At 45.6% G+C, this 19,476-nt stretch overlaps 1 protein-coding gene across 8 annotated transcripts in view; it reads right to left on the minus strand.

Moving 5' to 3' along the window:
* LOC118360088 (retinoic acid receptor gamma-A) overlaps positions 1–19,476 on the minus strand; it is an 84,833-nt gene that overhangs the window by 26,057 nt on the left and 39,300 nt on the right. The window contains exon 1 of one of the 8 annotated variants that reach the window (XM_052482447.1): positions 1,703–2,511. The exons of 6 other annotated variants lie outside the window; for them this stretch is intronic. In XM_052482447.1, coding sequence (XP_052338407.1) covers positions 1,703–1,847 — 145 coding nt within the window. In that variant the 5' untranslated portion in view covers positions 1,848–2,511. Of the gene's footprint in view, positions 1–1,702; positions 2,512–19,476 lie in introns of those variants that run through there. One more of the 8 variants, XM_052482448.1, reaches the window with a different exon arrangement.

Here is a 19,476-nt window from a genome sequence, read left to right on the forward strand (position 1 = left end):
CTCGACTCTCTTTCCAGGAACAAAAAAAATAAAAAATACATTTGGGACCTGACCGGCTACTTTTTAAATGTGTGTGTGGGGGTCAGAGTGAAAGACTAGTGAGGTCTCTGATTGACTAAATAAACACATCTCCTCTTGTTATCATGAGAGCTCCCTGGCTGGCTGTAGAAGAGAGGAGATGAGAGGGGAGGAGGGAGGGAGGAGAACAGGAAAGAAAGAATAAAGCAAAGGAGAGGAGAGGAGAGGAGAGGCTGGTCTGCATGGAGTCCCCCTAGGCCTCCCCTGGCCTGACAGGGCATCTGTCTTCATTAAAGAGAACCCAGTGTGCATGACAGCCACTGAAACGCTGGTGTCTTCACGAGTAATGAAGACAGATGACTGCCCCCAAGAACCCGTCAAAAGGAGGGGGGGAAAAAGCATAAGGTTGAACTATATCAAATATGAAAAAAGCAATGCTTAGGGAGAATCCAACACTGCAGTTGTTCCAACAAAAAAAAACTCAACGGGAAGGTTACAGAGAAGCAACAATTCAACTAGCTACTGTTTTGTGGTTTGACGGTGTGTTGCGTTTTTCTTCTTAGTTGTGTCATTCGTGGCTTGCTCCCTACAACACAACATCACACCCCCACTCCTTGTTTTCCACACTGATTCTCTTTCTGACAGCCCCATAGGCCCCCTGGACGCCTATGGAAATGGACTTAAGTTTTGTCTGTCCGAGACAGGCCTGTTGTTAATAGAGCCAGAGGAGTGTCGGAAATCTGGGACAGAGGGAAGGCGGTGAGCGAGGGAGGAAATATTCAAACTCTGGCAGAGAAAAAGACAGCGAGAAAAAACCCTTTGGCTCTTCTGAAGCCCGAGCAACATTTCAAGTTACTAATTTATTCATCAATTTAACCACTGAATAATTCATCTACTTATTCATTTATAGCTATTTAGCTCCGGAGAAATATCATTAACAGCAACAATACTTCCAACTAAAAACGCGCACTACTTTCACTGTGGTTCCCACATGTCAAGCTCACGCCGTCACAGTGGCGATTGTGACGAGAACAAGGCATGTACAGTAATCTGCCTGGCTGACGTTATGTCCTAAGTGTCAGGTTTCTCGCTATGTCCCTCTCTCTTTTCCTCTCGCTTTTCCATCTGTACTTTCTTACTTTGCATGCACAGCCAACCACAGCCAACCCCGCAAGGTCCGAACTCAGGTGGCTGGCATTATCACGGCGAGCCTCAACCTGTGGTTTAGCACAACAGCCTCTCAGAAGTCAAACAAACACACAGAGACAGAGACTAGCATAGCATAGCATAGCATTAGCTAGCTGTCCCAGTTAGGTGAGTTGCCCCAACAGGCTCTTGGGGGAGGGTTAATAGGGTGAGTGCAGGGCAGAGGGTGGGGGCGGAGATCCAAGTCCCAGTCTCGTCCTGTCCAATCACACACACACACACACACACACACACACACACACACACACACACACACACACACACACACACACACACACACACACACACACACACACACACACAGAGCTCTGTGGTATGGGGCGCTCTAGACCCTCTAGCCTTGACAGTCAGCTCCCTAGTTAGAGCGGTCCTGCCTGGGGTGAACAACAAGCCCAGCGGCACACACTGAGTCCAGCATCCAGCTAGCTCAGCGGGAGAGCGTGACACAGGACATGCAAACAGGATGCCATTGACTTACATTGAACGCTGGCGCTGCCGGTCCAGGCGAAGGGGTCCAGGCCCGCGAAGAAGGGGCTTGCCTTCCGCAGCATGCACGTACCCCGGCTGGTGACATCATAAAGCTGGCAGGGGCCCATCCCCAGAGCTTCCATACAGTCAAACATGGTGGTGGAGCTTTAACCCTCCTTCTACTGTTACAGTACCACTTCCCTAGTCCCTACCTCCTGAGAACACACAGATAAACCCTGATGCTCTACCTACCCCTCTTTCTTCCTCCTGGAGTAGCTAGGTCACCTCACTGTAGTACAACAACAACAACAACAACAACAACAACAGCAGCAAAGGTCCTGGTTCAAACCCCTCCTGTAGCTCTGATGTGTTGCTGCCTCCTGCTACCTTTTCCCTCCTTTCCTTCCTTCCTTCCTTTCTTCCTTCTCTCTCTCTCTCTCTCTCTCTCTCTCTCTCTCTCTCTCTCTCTCTCTCTCTCTCTCTCGCCTCTCCTTTCCTTCTGGAACTTCTGTTCCCCCTTTTCCCTTCCCCTTGTCTGGAATGCAGGGCTGGTTCCTGCCTGGCTGTGGCTGCTCCTCTGAGCTCTCTGTTGCTCTATCGTTCTCCCCTCGCCCTAGGGCAAGCTGCTCCCTGTCTGCTGTAAAAGACCTAAATAACAGCTCCCTCTCTTTCACACAGCCCTCTCTCTCTCGCTCTCTCTCTCCCTCTCTCTCTCTCTCTCTCTCTCTCTCTCTCTCTCTCTCTCTCTCTCTCTCTCTCTCTCACTGCTGCGTCCCAGGCATACACAGCATAGTGGAGTGAACCAACCGCCTCAGCCTGAGAGCGAGAGGGGGTGGAGAGAGAGAGAGCGAGAAAGAGAGAGGATCTGGAGGGAGGGGGTGGAGAGAGAGAGAGAAAGAGAGTGAGAGAGCGAGCGAGAGGAGGAGGGATGGGGAAGAGGAGGGGAGGGGGCCAGAGCCCTTTGCTGCTAGGAAGGGACTGATTTGGTTAGAGGACAAAACTTTATTCCATTCTTCTCAACTCCTCTTTTTTGTCCACGGCTCTCTTTTGTGTTTCATATTTCAGCCTGAACGCAAACAAACACAACCTCTCTCCTCCTCTGCCCTATTCAGATCCCTCTCCTCCTGTTGGTTGTCTCCATTTGTCTTTGCACTGCACCTCCCCCATTACCCCTGCAGCCAATATGAGTCCCCTCCCTCCCTCCCTGACCCCCCGTCTCTAATCATAACCATATTAAAGTCTGGACAGGCAGACACAGAGAAAGAGAGAGGGAGAGAGGGAGAGAAAGAGGGAGGGAGGGAGAGAGAGAGAGAGAGAGAGAGAGAGAGAACTATGCTGAACCCAGATGCCAGGCTAAATCCCTCCCTTTTGTCTATCTGTTTCTCTCGCTCACTCCCCCTTTCCCTCTCTCCTCCTCTCCCTTCCCTTCTCTCTCCATCTCGCTCTCTTTCGGTCTCTCCTTCCCCTTTTTTCTCATTCTTTCAGTTTTTTCTCTCTCTATCCTCCCCTCTCTCTCTCTCTGGCAGTGCTTTAACAGTGATGAATGAGAGCCTGCGTGGCTCAATCCCCTCAGTGCATTAAGTCAGATAAATACCCTCAATACACACACACACACACACAAACACACAAACACACTGTGAGATTGGCAGTGAACACACTCCTCTCAAACTCATCTGACCTCCTTCAAGTCACAACAAATATATAACTGGAGCTAACTGGAGACTCAGGGAAATAAGAGAGAAGAATGGATATAAACATGGAGAATAATGGTGACACTTTCTATTAAAAAAAAAGTGTGGTCAAGTGTACTGAGGCGTCTGTTAAATACACTTCAAATAAACTGTCATTTGATTTTAATATAATGCTTCATTAGTGTCATAACACATTTTTTTTTGTATTACAAGACATTATAAAAGGGCAGTACAAAGGTGTATACATGTGTACTTGGGACAAAATACTAGCATGAACACGGAAGACAAATAAAGGATTTCCATAAAAGGTCTCTTAACAGACGATGTGTCGTGTCGACATGACACACCTGAAAGGTAATTGCACCACCAGACACAGACACACAAGTTATGCCTCACGTTCCAAACCACCAGTCAACATTCCTAAAGCATGAAGAACACCGAGAAGCTCACTGCGGATAGACTGCCTATAGGTACTTATCACAGCGGGAGGCCGTTTCTTCTCTCGCTAGAACAAACGCGGTACCTGCTGCGTGCCGACCCAGTAACGACAAACCTGCAGTTTCTACTTGTAGAATCGGAATGCTCGTCGGTGACCAACAACTTGACTTTGAGCGGATCAGAGAGCAAGAACCCCCAACAGGAGTGACAAATGGAGTTGGTCCCCTCTTTGCTGCCATGACAGCCGCCACTCTTCTGGGAAGGCTTTCCACTCAATGTTGGAACTTTTCTGAGGGGACTTGCTTCCATTCAGCCACAAGAGTATTAGTGAGGTCGGGTAATGATGTTGGGCGAGTAGGCCTGGCTCGCAGTATGCGTTCCAATTCATCCCAAAGGTGTTCGATGGGGTTGAGGTCATGGCTCTGTGCAGGCCAGTCAAGTTCTTCCACACTGTTCTCGACAAACCATTTCTGTATTGACCTCACTTTGTGCACAGGGTTATTGTCATGCTGAAACAGGAAAGGGCCTTCCCCAAACTGTTGCCACAAAGTTGGAACCACAAATTTTCCTAGAATGTCATTGTATGCTGTAGCGTTAAGATTTCCCTTCACTGGAACTAAGGGGCCTAGACTGAACCATGAAAAACAGCCCCAGACCATTATTCCCCCTCCACCAAACTTAACAGTTGGCACTATGCATTGGGGCAGGTAGCATTCTCATGGCATCCGCCAAACCCAGATTCGTCCGTCAGACTGCCAGATGGTGATGTGTGATTCATCACTCCAGAGAACGTGTTTCCCCTGCTCCAGAATCCAATGAGGGCAATATTTACACCTCTCCAGCTGACGCTTGGCATTGTGATCTTAGGCACGTGTGCGGCTGGTCGGCCGTGGAAACCCATTCCATGAAGCTCCCAACGAGCATTTCTTGTGCTGGCGTTGCTTCCAAAGGCAGTTTGGAACTTGGTAGTGAGTGTTGAAACCGAGGACAGACCAAGCTCCCATTCTGTGAGCTTGTGTGGCCTACCACTTCACGGCTGCTCCTAGATGTTTCCACTTCACAATCACAGCACTTACAGTTGACCGGGACAGTTCTATCAGGGCAGAAATGTGACGAACTAACTTTTTGGAAAGGTGGTATCCTATGACGGTGGCACGCTGAAAGTCATTCTACTGCCAATGTTTGTCTATGGAGATCGCATGAAGGTGTGCTTAATTTTATACACCCGTTGTGGCTGAAATAGCTGAATCCACTAATTTGAAGGGGTGACCACATACATATAGTGTATATTGTGCTAACTAGTGAATATGCTAACGTCAATTAGCTAGCTAAACATTTGTCTATGGGCTGGCAGTGACAGTATGGGATTATGGAGAGTTAATTCAATTGTTTATTATTCATCTTGCTAGGTAGTTATCTAGCTGTGGCCATCTGGCTAGTATCAACAAGGAAATTCTACAAAATAGAAACATTAGCGCAGCTAGCTAATAAACAAAGACTAAGCAACATATACAGACATGCATTACCAAACAACGCTACTGCCACCTTCTGGTTTGGAGTATTTTAACAAGGCTGAATGGCTGATGACGTCAAGGTCATTGCTGTGTGAACACAAAAGAGATTGACTGCCGACAGTGTTCAGAGGTGCTAAGTACTGCAGGCAAACATTTGACAATCTTACCGGTGTGTCTGAGCTATTAGAGTTTCATCTTCCCTTCAACTCACTATATCTTTCCATATAGCGTTCAAAGAAACCCTGCAACCATGCTCTGCAATCAAAATTATTTACACTCGGGCCATGTCTCAAATAAGGGGTCAAAAGTAGTCCACTAATTACGGTAGTCAATGGGGTGCCATTTGGGACACAGGCAAAGTGATGTATAGTGAATCAATAGCCAATCTATGATCAATAAATAAGACTGACACTGGTTCAACTGTTGAGCAGTAGACAGACACTGGCTGGTTGTCCCATAAAACAAACAACTGAACACAATACAATTGGATGAGGAGGAGGTATTCTCCATAGAATGGGCTCATGCTCTGTGCACTCCCTGCCTGAACATCCATCGCCCCTGTCAGACTGGTGGAAGTGGTACGACCCATCAGGCAGCAACAACACAATTTCCTGTCAATCTGTGCTACTGGCTTGCTGGGCTCTCTCCATAAACACACACACACACACACACACACACACACACACACACACACACACACACACACACACACACACACACACACACACACACACACACACACACACACACACACACACACACACGCACACACACAGCCTAAGCTGTTACACACATGAATGCCCGAACACACACATGCACGCACACACACAGACGCATCCACACGCACACACACACACACACACACACACACACACACACACACACACACACACACACACACACACACACACACACACACACACACACACACACACACACAAACCATCAAACAGGCAAAGTGTCAATACAGGATTAAGATTGAATTCTACTACACCGACGCCAACACTTGTCGGATGTGGCAGGACCTGCAAACTATTACAGACTACAAAGGGAAGCACAGCCGCGAGCTGCCCAGTAAAATGAGCCAACCAGACGTGCTAAATTACTTCTATGCTCGCTACAAGGCAAGCAACACTGAAGCATGCATGAGAGCATCAGCTGTTCCAGACGACTGTGTTATCACGCCCTATGTAGCCGATGTGAGTAAGACCTTTAAAGCTTTAAAGGTCAACATTCACAAAGCCGCACGGCCAGACGGATTACCCTGACGTGTACTCCGAGTATACGCTGACCAACTGGCAAGTGTCTTCAACAACATTTTCAAACTGTCCTTGACTGAGTCTGTAATATCAACATGTTTCAAGCAGACCACCATAGTCCCTGTGCTCAAGAACACAAAGGTAACCTGCCTAAATGACTACCGACCCGTATCACTCATGTCTGTAGCCGTGAAATGCTTTGAAAGGCTGGCCATGGCTCACATCAACACCATTATCCCAGAAACACTAAACCCACTCCAATTTGCATACCGCCCCAACAGATCCACAGATGATGCCATCTTTGTTGCACTCCACACTGCCCTTTCCCACCTGGACAAAAGGAACACCTACGTGAGAATGCTATACAATGACTACAGCTCAACGTTCAACACCATAGTGCCCTCCAAGCTCATAACAAAGCTAAGGACCCTGGGACTAAACACCTCCCTCTGCAACTGGATCCTGGACTTCCTGACGGGCCACCCCCCAGGTGGTAAGGGTAGGTAACAACACATCTGCCACGCTGATCCTCAACACGGGGGCCCTTCAGGTGTGCATGCTCAGTCCTCTTCTGTACTCCCTGTTCACCCATGACTGCATGGCCAGGCACGACTCCAACACCATCATTAAATTTGCCCATGACACAACACCTGGTAGGCCTGATCACCGACAACGATGAGACAGCCTACAGGGAGGAGGTCAGAGACCTGGCCGTGTGGTGCCAGGATAACAACCTCTCCCTCAGTGTGATCAAGACAAATGACCGAACACGCCTCCATTCTCATCGTAGGGGCTAGAGTGGAGCAGGTTGAGAGCTTCAAGTTCCTTGGCGTCCAGATCACCAACAAATTAGTCACTTTAACTCTACCTATATGTACATATTACCTCAATTACCTCGACTTACTGGTGCCCCCGCACATTGACTCTGTACCGGTGCCCCCTGTATATAGCCTCTCTACTGTTTTTTTTTATTTTTACGGCTGCTCTTCAATTATTTGTTATTTTTTACTTATCTATTTTTAATTAACACTTATTTGTCTTAAAACTGCATTGTTGGTTAAGGGTTTGTAAGTAAGCATTTCCCTGTAAGGTCTACTACACCTGTTGTATTCGGTGCATGTGACAAATACAATTTGATTTGATTTGACTGGCTGCCTTCTCACACTTAGTCCTCACTCTTCTCCGGTCCCTGTTTCATGAAGCAAACCTTGTTTTCACATTTGGAGGTATGGGGGGAGGGGCAGGAGAGGGGGTATAAGGAATGATATTGATTAAATTGTTTATTGATTTAAAAGCCTCTTCCCTATTGGGATGTATCATTTATTTTCCTAAGTTGGCAGTTGGCAGGATGCGTGCGTACACACACACACACACACACACACACACACACACACACACACACACACACACACACACACACACACACACACACACACACACACACACACACACACACACACACACACACACACACACACACACACACACACACACACACACACACACACTCTTAAAGAGCCCTTTTCTTGCAGTAGCAAACCGTAAAGAACATCAATAGTTTTGGACTCTTTCCTCAAATAATTGTCAAGTAATAAAGCAGGAGAGTTTATGACAGGAACTAAAGAACATTGAGGTGGTGATAGAGCAGAAGCATTCCCCGCCAATATACACTACAGGACCTACATCTCTACAGGACAGAATGCTAAGGCACCAGTCAATACCTCAGTGAAGCGTATTCACTGTTGCCAGGGGAAGCCAGGCTTCCCTAAAAAATTGGAGGAAAAAAATCAAGTAGCAGCGAGCATTTGGCCTCCCTTGATAAAAAAGTATAAAATAGTAGCCAATCAGAGTTGAGCTAGATGTCACCACCGTATTAGACTAAGCATAGGTGATTTGATGATGTTGAAAGGGTGCTGGAATAGTGGAGGCAGCTCCTGTTTTCTTTGCGACTTGCGGTAACTCTCTGTGGTTCTAAATCCATAGTTGTTTACTAGTCCGAAAATGTTGGAAACATTAACTTGCTTGACCATGCTGTAAGTCATGTAATTTATTTATTTATTTATCTACCTTTATTTAACTAGGCATGTCAGTTAAGAACAAGTTCTTATTTTCAATGACGGCCTAGTGGGCTAACTGCCTGTTCTGGGGCAGAACAACAGATTTGTACCTTGTCAGCTCGGGATTTGAACTTGCAACCTTTCGGTTACTAGTCCAACACTCTAACCACTCGGCTACCCTGCTGCCCCTAACTGTTTGTTATCACGGTCACAAGGCATATGAACTAAGAAGTTATAGAACAAACGATGCAATTATCCCAACACATAGGTTGTAATATTGCTTTTTTCTGACTTGGCTTCCCCAGGGATTTTACTCACTCACCGCTACTGCAATAACTAACCTTTATGTCAGGGTTCCCCAACTGGCATCCCGCAGCCTGAATTTTGCACACAAATGGTTTTATTCGGCCCCTCTACATTTTTGAGCAAAAAAATCTCAACATTTAATCTTTTTACTCCTGGTTGGACAAAAAACTCTGTAAAAACACCAGGAAAACGTCTCCAAGTTATTTTACTTTTGGAAATCTGTTCACAAGTATTCCCACACATAAAACACACATGGGACTGTATACCAATGTAAGCAAGGTTTGAAAATATCTTATTTTTTCAAAATATTATAACTGTTTGGGCACCTTGTGGTCAATTTGCAGGATACAAATGATTTGTAATTATGTTCCAGCCCCCTGACAATCCACTCAAGAAAAAAATTGTCTCGCGGCTGAATCCAGTTCATGATCCCTGCTTTAAGTGTCACGACTTCCGTCGGTCCCTCTCCTAGTTCGGGCGGCGTTCGGCAGTCGACGTCACCGGCCTTCTAGCCATCGCCGATCCACCTTTCATTTTCCATTGGTTTTGTCTTGTCTTCCCTCACACCTGGTTTTAATTCCACCAATTACATGTTGTGTATTTAACCCTCTGTCCCCCCCCCATGTCCTTGTCCGGAATTGTTTCTTGTAGTGCTTGTGCACGTTATGCTGGTGGATACCGGGTTGTGTTTGACCCATTCATTGATTGTTGTCCGGTGGTTTTTATGTTTATTAAACGACACCGTTGTAAATCAGTTTTCTCTCTCCTGCGCCTGACTTCTCTGCTGTCAGTACGCACCCCGTTACATTCAGTTTTCTCTCTCCTGCGCCTGACTTCTCTGCTGTCAGTACGCACCCCGTTACATTCAGTTTTCTCTCTCCTGCGCCTGACTTCTCTGCTGTCAGTACGCACCCCGTTACATTCAGTTTTCTCTCTCCTGCGCCTGACTTCTCTGCTGTCAGTACGCACCCCGTTACATTCAGTTTTCTAGTAGTTTCTTTTTACAGACATTGATGGTCTTGTGAAGGTCATTTTTATTTATTTCTCTTTCTTTATGTCTACTTCTGCCTCCTACTTTTACAATAATGGCTCTTGAGTAACATGTTGTTACCAGAAGACTGCTTCTCACAACTTATTTTCCTGGAAACGATGACTGGTCCCCCCATCAATCCCCTGTCAAACAGGCAGAAACATGCCAAACCATCCACACATCTAAGGGTTGACGCTGACTAAACCTATGTCTTCATCTTTCAAAGAATAAAAGAAAACATTTTGTAATCGACCAACCCACACTTAATAACTGCCCTTATTGAGTACATTTGATTTTTGCAGGCTCTCTCACCAACTTTCTCCCACTTTGACATTTCTTTCACTGTGTTTTGAGCTCATAATTCAGACCAATAATCCTGACTTCTCCGTTTCTAAGCGCTACACAAAGTTAGTAAAAGTATGCAAAGTTTTATAATGCCCCATGCAACAAAAAAAACTCTCTCCACACAGTGTGTTTGGACATTTAATACACATACTCCATACTGCTTGTGACCCAGGCCAGGTCCCTGCCTCCCTGCCTCCTCCCCTTCCTCCCTGGCCATAGAGCCTGAACTCTGCAGCAACCCCCCACTGGGCCACTAACTTTCCCCTAAACATCTCCTGCCTTTCTCTCCCTCCCTCTCACTCGGTTTGTCTCACATTTTCATCGCCCTTTTTCCTGAATTCCCACTTTTCCTTTTCCTCTGCTCCCTTCTCCCCTCATTTTATCATGCTTGTTATTACTCCCCTTATCTCTCCTCTCGGTCTTTTCTCTATGGTGTGTTTTGTGTGAATGTTTTCTCATTTTGCTTTTCTTTTCTATTCTTTTCTGTTAATTATCCTATGAATGCTCACCAGCTCTATTGTCTATTGCTTTGTGACGGAGCAACATTTGAAGTATTTTGGGGTTGGTAAAATACACCCGCACAAGCGCCTATTTGCACCTCTACCGGATGGAAACTACTAAGTGTAGTGGCTGTGCTCAACGCAAAATAGCAATTCCAAATGTAGATCCTTCAAACACCGCCAAACAGGGAAACAGATCCCAATCAAAGCTGTTATCACGTGCTCCACTAACGCAGTTATTTATAACTTGTTCTTGTGCGTTTCTTTCGCCTCCAGGAAAGTAGATTGTACCAGGTTTTCCTCTAGGATTCTGCCTGTGCTTAGCTCCATTTCCTTTCTTTCTTATCCTGAAAAACTCCTCAGTCCTTAACGATTGCAAGCATACCCATAACATGATACAGTCGCCACTATACTTGAGAATATGGAGAGTGGTACTCAGTAAAGTGTTTGTACTGGATTCGGCTCAAACACAACACCTTTCTATTCAGGACAAAAAATGAATTGCTTTGTCACATGTTCTAAAATATTAATATTAAAATAGTTGTATTCTGTACAGTCTTCCTTCTTTTCACTCTGTCAACTAGGATATTATTGTGGAATAACTACAATGTTGTTGATCTATTATCAGTTTTCTCCTATCACAGCCATTAAACTCTGTAACTGTTTTAAAGTCACCATTGGCCTCGGTGAAATCGCTGAATGGTTTCCTTCCTTTCCAGCAACTGAGTTAGGAAGGACGCCTGTATCCTTGTGGTGACTGGGTGTAGTGATACACCACCGAAAGGGTATTTAATAACTTCACCATGCTCAAAGGGTTATGCAATGCCTGCTTTTTTCGTTTTGTTTACCCATCTGTCAATAGGTGTCCTTCCTTGTGAGGCATTGGAAAACCTCCCTGGTCTTTGTGGTTGAATCTGTTTGAAATTCACTGCTCAACTGAGGGACTTTATAGATAACTGTATGGGTGGGATACAGAGTTAAGGTAGTCATTCAAAAATCATGCTGAACACTATTATTGCACACAGAGTGAATACATGCAACTTATTATGGGACTTGTTAAGCACATTTTTCTCCTGAACTTATTTAGGCTTGTCAGAACAAAGGGGTTGAATACTTATTCACTCAGCTTTTCATATTTAATTCAATTGTAACAAAGTCTAAAAACATGATCCCATTTTGACATTATGGGGTAATGTGTTTAGGCCGGTGAACCCCCAAAAATCTAAATTTAATCCATTTTCTATTCAGGCTCTAAAATAACAAAATGTGGAAAAAGTCAAGGGGTGGGAATACTTTAAATCAACTCAAATTGTATTTGTCACATACACATGGTTAGCAGATGTTAATGCAAGTGTAGCGAAATGCTTGTGCTTCTAGTTCCGACAATGCAGTAATAACCAACAAGTAATCTAACTAACAATTCCAAAACTACTGTCTTATACACAGTGTAAGGGGATAAAGAATATGTACATAAAGATATATGAATGAGTGATGGTACAGAGCAGCATAGGCAAGATACAGTAGATGGTATCGAGTACAGTATATACGTATGAGATGAGTATGTAAACAAAGTGGCATAGTTAAAGTGGCTAGTGATACATGTATTACATAAGGATGCAGTCGATGATATAGAGTACAGTATATACGTATGCATATGAGATTAATAATGTAGGGTATGTAACATTATATAAGGTAGCATTGTTTAAAGTGGCTAGTGATACATTTACATCATTTCCCATCAATTCCCATTATTAAAGTGGCTGGAGTTGAGTCAGTGTCAGTGTCAGTGTGTTGGCAGCAGCCACTCAATGTTAGTGGTGGCTGTTTAACAGTCTGATGGCCTTGAGATAGAAGCTGTTTTTCAGTCTCTCGGTCCCAGCTTTGATGCACCTGTACTGACCTCGCCTTCTGGATGATAGCGGGGTGAACAGGCAGTGGCTCGGGTGGTTGTTGTCCTTGATGATCTTTATGGCCTTCCTGTAACATCGGGTGGTGTAGGTGTCCTGGAGGGCAGGTAGTTTGCCCCTGGTGATGCGTTGTGCAGACCTCACTACCCTCTGGAGAGCCTTACGGTTGTGGGCGGAGCAGTTGCCGTACCAGGCGGTCATACAGCCTGCCAGGATGCTCTCGATTGTTTGTGAGTGCTTTGTGAGTGCTTTTGGTGACAAGTCGAATTTCTTCAGCCTCCTGAGGTTGAAGAGGCGCTGCTGCGCCTTCTTCACGATGCTGTCTGTGTGAGTGGACCAATTCAGTTTGTCTGTGATGTGTATGCCGAGGAACTTAAAACTTGCTACCCTCTCCACTACTGTTCCATCGATGTGGATAGGGGGGTGTTCCCTCTGCTGTTTCCTGAAGTCCACAATAATTTCCTTAGTTTTGTTGACGTTGAGTGTGAGGTTATTTTCCTGACACCACACTCCGAGGGCCCTCACCTCCTCCCTGTAGGCCGTCTCGTCGTTGTTGGTAATCAAGCCTACCACTGTTGTGTCGTCCGCAAACTTGATGATTGAGTTGGAGGCGTGCGTGGCCACGCAGTCGTGGGTGAACAGGGAGTACAGGAGAGGGCTCTGAACGCACCCTTGTGGGGCCCCAGTGTTGAGGATCAGCGGGGTGGAGATGTTGTTGCCAACCCTCACCACCTGGGGGCGGCCCGTCAGCAAGTCCAGTACCCAGTTGCACAAGGCGGGGTCGAGACCCTGGGTCTCGAGCTTGATGACGAGCTTGGAGGGTACTATGGTGTTGAATGCCGAGCTGTAGTCGATGAACAGCATTCTTACATAGGTATTCCTTTTGTCCAGATGGGTTAGGGCAGTGTGCAGTGTGGTTGAGATTGCATCGTCTGTGGACCTATTTGGGCGGTAAGCAAATTGGAGTGGGTCTAGGGTGTCAGGTAGGGTGGAGGTGATATGGTCCTTGACTAGTCTCTCAAAGCACTTCATGATGACGGAAGTGAGTGCTACGGGGCGGTAGTCGTTTAGCTCATTTACCTTAGCTTTCTTGGGAACAGGAACAATGGTGGCCCTCTTGAAGCATGTGGGAACAGCAGACTGGTATAGGGATTGATTGAATATGTCCGTAAACACACCGGCCAGCTGGTCTGCGCATGCTCTGAAGGCGCGGCTGGGGATGCCGTCTGGGCCTGCAGCCTTGCGAGGGTTAACACGTTTAAATGTCTTACTCACCTCGGCTGCAGTGAAGGAGAGTCTGCATGTTTTCGTTGCAGGCCGTGTCAGTGGCACTGTATTGTCCTCAAAGCGGGCAAAAAAAGTTATTTAGTCTGCCTGGGAGCAAGACATCCTGGTCCGTGACTGGGCTGGATTTCTTCTTGTAGTCCGTGATTGACTGTAGACCCTGCCACATGCCTCTTGTGTCTGAGCCGTTGAATTGAGATTCTACTTTGTCTCTGTACTGACGCTTAGCTTGTTTGATAGCCTTGCGGAGGGAATAGCTGCACTGTTTGTATTCGGTCATGTTACCAGTCACCTTGCCCTGATTAAAAGCAGTGGTTCGCGCTTTCAGTTCCACCCGAATGCTGCCATCAATCCACGGTTTCTGGTTAGGGAATGCGTCCACCCCTGGTTGCGCAATCGATATGCTGATACAATTTAGGGAGTCTTGTTTTCAGATTAGTCTTGTTAAAATCCCCAGCTACAATGAATGCAGCCTCTGGATAAATGGATTCCAGTTTGCAAAGAGTCAAATAAAGTTCGTTCAGAGCCATCGATGTGTCTGCTTGGGGGGGGGGGATATATACGGCTGTGATTATAATCGAAGAGAATTCTCTTGGTAGATAATGTGGTCGACATTTGATTGTGAGGAATTCTAAATCAGGTGAACAGAAGGATTTGAGTTCCTGTATGTTTCTTTCATCACACCATGTCTCGTTAGCCATAAGGCATACGCCCCCGCCCCTCTTCTTACCAGAAAGATGTTTGTTTCTGTCGGCGCGATGCGTGGAGAAACCCGCTGGCTGCACCGCCTCCGATAGCGTCTCTCCAGTGAGCCATGTTTCCGTGAAGCAAAGAACGTTACAGTCTCTGATGTCCCTCTGGAATGCTACCCTTGCTCGGATTTCATCAACCTTGTTGTCAAGAGACTGGACATTGGTGAGAAGAATGCTAGGGAGTGGTGCACGATGTGCCCGTCTCCGGAGTCTGACCAGAAGACCGCCTCGTTTCCCTCTTTTTCTGAGTCGTTTTTTTGGGTCGCTGCATGGGATCCATTCCGTTGTCCTGTTTGAAAGGCAGAACACAGGATCCGAGTCGCAAATAAACGTATTCTTGGTCGTACTGATGGTGAGTTGACGCTGATCTTATATTCAGTAGTTCTTCTCGACTGTATGTAATGAAACCTAAGATGACCTGGGGTACTAATGTAAGAAATAACACGTAAAAAAACAAAAAACTGCATAGTTTCCTAGGAACGCGAAGCGAGGCGGCCATCTCTGTCGGCGCCGGATACTATTTATGAGGTCACTGTATGTTTAAAAAAAACATTTGTACATTTCTTTTAAATCAGTGGCGTGGCGGCAACGATTTTGCAGCAGGGAGCCGTTGCTAAAAGTATATAGGGGAAACACTGACGTGCCTATAGTATTCATTAAACCCCAAAGGCAGTAGTGGTGCCATGAAGCCTGTACATGCTGTAAGCTGTCCTTCAGAGTTGAAGTGAATCAGGTTTTAATACTGTTTTCCATTCTGATGTGAACTACAGATAAGACCTACAGTACAACACAACACATTGTTGCCACTTCCTCTGTCCGCAAATCATAGAGTCATTCCTTACAGTCCTTTCTTACAGCCAACCAAGAAATCAATACTATTGCGAGGTTAGAAAGCCAGGAGTAGGTTCCTGGGATAATAAGCAGGACTTGGCACGGTGATATCTGTAGCATGTGTGCAGTCAGTGTGTGGACGTGCTGAAACAGATTGCCAGTGATGACAGTGATGTAGAACGCCACTTCAGCTCCCTCCCTCCCTCCGCGGTGCATATGTGTGTGTTAGTTACCAACACACACATACAGTATGCACGCAGATCACACACACACGCAGACAATCCATGCTACATGCTCTCTAGGTCAGATCTGTTCTCTAGGTCAGATCTGTTCTCTAGGTCAGATCTGTTCTCTAAGTCAGATCTGTTCTCTAGATCAGATCTGTTTTCTAGGTCAGATCTGTTCTCTAGGTCAGATCTGTTCTTTAAGTCAGATCTGTTCTCTAGATCAGATCTGTTTTCTAGGTCAGATCTGTTCTCTAGATCAGATCTGTTCTCTAGGTCAGATCTGTTCTCTAGGTCAGATCTGTTCTCTAGGTCAGATCTGTTCTCTAGGTCAGATCTGTTCTCTAGGTCTCAAGGACATAACTCTTCCAACTGACTCACTCACACGGACACAAGTAACACACAAATGCACACTGATAATAGACTCAAACGTGAGCTACTACTACTGTGTCGAATAAAAGGACACCTCAGGGGTTCACAAACCTTTTTTTGTTGTTCTGTGACCCACCAATTAAGGTGTCCTTTGATTCGTGACTAGAGGTAGACCGATTCGGATTTTTCAATGCCGATACCGATTATTGGAGGACCCAAAAAGCCGATACCGATTAATCGGCCGTTTTTTTGTTGTTGTTGTAATAATGACAATTACAACAATACTGAATGAACACTTATTTTAACTTAGTATAATACATCAATACAATCTATTTAGCCTCAAGTAAATAATGAATCATGTTCAATTTGGTTTAAATAATGCAAAAACAAAGTGTTGGGGAAGAAAGTAAAAGTGCAATATGTGCCATGTAAGAAAGCTAATGTTTCAGTTCCTTGCTCAGAACATGAGAACATATGAAAGCTGGTGGTTCCATTTAACATGAGTCGTCAATATTCCCAGGTAAGAAGTTTTAGGTTGTAGTTATTATAGGTATTATAAGACTATTTCTCTCTATACCATTTGTATTTCATTAACCTTTGACTATTGGATGTTCTTATAGGCACTTTAGTATTGCCAGTGTAACAGTATAGCTTCCGTCCCTCTCCTCGCTCCTCCCTGGGCTCGAACCAGCAACACAACGACAACAGCCACCATTGAAGCAGCGTTACCCATGCAGAGCAAGGGGAACAACGACTAGAAGGCTCAGAGCGAGTGACATTTTAAACGCTATTAGCGCGCACTAACTAGCTAGCCATTTCACTTAGGTTACACCAGCCTCATTTCTGGAGTTGATAGGCTTGAAGTCATAAACAGCACAATGCATTACATTTACATTTAAGTCATTTAGCAGACGCTCTTATCCAGAGCGACTTACAAATTGGTGCATTCACCTTATGACATCCAGTGGAACAGCCACTTTACAATAGTGCATCTAAATCTTTTAAGGGGGGGGTGAGGGTGAGAAGGATTACTTTATCCTATCCTAGGTATTCCTTAAAGAGGTGGGGTTTCAGGTGTCTCCGGAAGGTGGTGATTGACTCCGCTGTCCTGGCGTCGTGAGGGAGTTTGTTCCACCATTGGGGGGCCAGAGCAGCGAACAGTTTTGACTGGGCTGAGCGGGAACTGTACTTCCTCAGTGGTAGGGAGGCGAGTAGGCCAGAGGTGGATGAACGCAGTGCCCTTGTTTGGGTGTAGGGCCTGATCAGAGCCTGGAGGTACTGAGCTGCCGTTCCCCTCACAGCTCCGTAGGCAAGCACCATGGTCTTGTAGCGGATGCGAGCTTCAACTGGAAGCCAGTGGAGAGAGCGGAGGAGCGGGGTGACGTGAGAGAACTTGGGAAGGTTGAACACCAGACGGGCTGCGGCGTTCTGGATGAGTTGTAGGGGTTTGCTTGACGCACAACGAAGAGCTGCTGGCAAAACGCACGAAACGGCTGTTTGAATGAATGTTTACGCGCTTGCTTCTGCCTACCACCGCTCAGTCAGATACTTAGATACTTGTATGCTTGTATGTTCAGTCAGGACACTATATGCAACGCAGGACACTCTAGATGTGTAGTTAACTAGTGATTATGTTTGATTGATTTTTATAAGATAAGTTTAATGCTAGCTAGCAACTTACCTTGGCTTACTGCATTTGTGTAACAGGCAGTCTCATTGTGGAGTGCAACGAGAGAGAGGCAGGTCATTATTGGTTTGGACTAGTTAACTGTAAGGTTGCAAGATTGGATCCCCCGAGCTGACAAGGTGAAAATCTGTCGTTCTGCCCCTGAACGAGGCAGTTAACCCACCGTTCCTAGGCCATCATTGAAAATAATGTGTTCTTAACTGACTTGCCTAGTTAAATAAAGGTATAAAAAAAATATTTAAAAAAAATCGGTGCCCAAAAATATAGATTTTTGATTGTTATGAAAACTTGAAATCGGCCCTAATTAATCGGCCATTCCGATTAATCGGTCGACCTCTATTCGCGACCCACCAATTGAGGTGTCCTTTGAAGCCTGACCCACTAATTGAGGTGTCCTTTGATTCGTGACCCACCAATTGAGGTGTCCTTTGATGCCTGACCCACCAATTGAGGAGTCCTTTGATGCCTGACCCACCAATTGAGGTGTCCTTTGATGCCTGACCCACCAATTGAGGTGTCCTTTGATTCGTGACCCACCAATTGAGGTGTCCTTTGATGCCTGACCCACCAATTGAGGTGTCCTTTGATGCCTGACCCACTAATTGAGGTGTCCTTTGATTCGTGACCCATCAATTTTGAGGTGTGTTTTGAAGCCTGACCCACCAATTGAGGTGTCCTTTGATTCATGACCCACCAATTGAGGTGTGTTTTGAAGCCTGACCCACCAATTGAGGTGTCCTTTGATTCGTGACCCACCAATTGAGGTGTCCTTTGATTCGTGACCCACCAATTGAGGTGTGTTTTGAAGCCTGACCCACCAATTGAGGTGTCCTTTGATTCGTGACCCACCAATTGAGGTGTCCTTTGAAGCCTGACCTACCAACTGAGGTGTCCTTTGATGCCTGACCCACCAATTGAGGTGTCCTTTGATGCCTGACCCACCATAAGGGTTGAGTGGTGAAAAACATACACAGAAAACATAGTTCAAAATGTCGTTGAAAATATCATCCTGGCAGTGGAGAGTACATTTCTCAGTTTTAAAGCAAATTTCCTGTAATTCTACACCATAGGGCTGAAATGAAATGTTGCAGTTTTGAAGCCAATTTTTCTTCAAATCTATACATTTTGCCATGGAGCAGAGAGACAACATAGCCGTTTTAAGCACATTTTCTGCAATTCTACACATTTTGACATATGCTGTGTTATTATGCTTAAACATAACAACATGAATGGGGGTCTGATTGTCTAGCTTTTATTTGGTTGATTGTAAGTTCTCAAAGAATTTAGGCTATTGGGTTTTAGTTGTTTAAGTTTACACTGAATTCCTTTTTCCATCGCAAAATTGTATTTAAAAAACAAAAATATTTGTGCAATGTCACGACCCACGAGTGGACCCCGACCTACAGTTTGGGAACCACTGGCCTAGATACATGCACATTTGAGAGCACCCATAAATATGTGAACTCATCAACCAATCCAGATGCAAACCCATCGACAGAACATGAAGTGTATGAGTGTTCAGTTCTATCATCATTGGACAATCCTATCATAACATCGCAAGTCCATCCATCATCGCCATCCACCTCG

Source organism: Oncorhynchus keta, chromosome 27, assembly GCF_023373465.1.
Source record: "Oncorhynchus keta strain PuntledgeMale-10-30-2019 chromosome 27, Oket_V2, whole genome shotgun sequence".
NCBI lineage: Eukaryota > Metazoa > Chordata > Actinopteri > Salmoniformes > Salmonidae > Oncorhynchus > Oncorhynchus keta.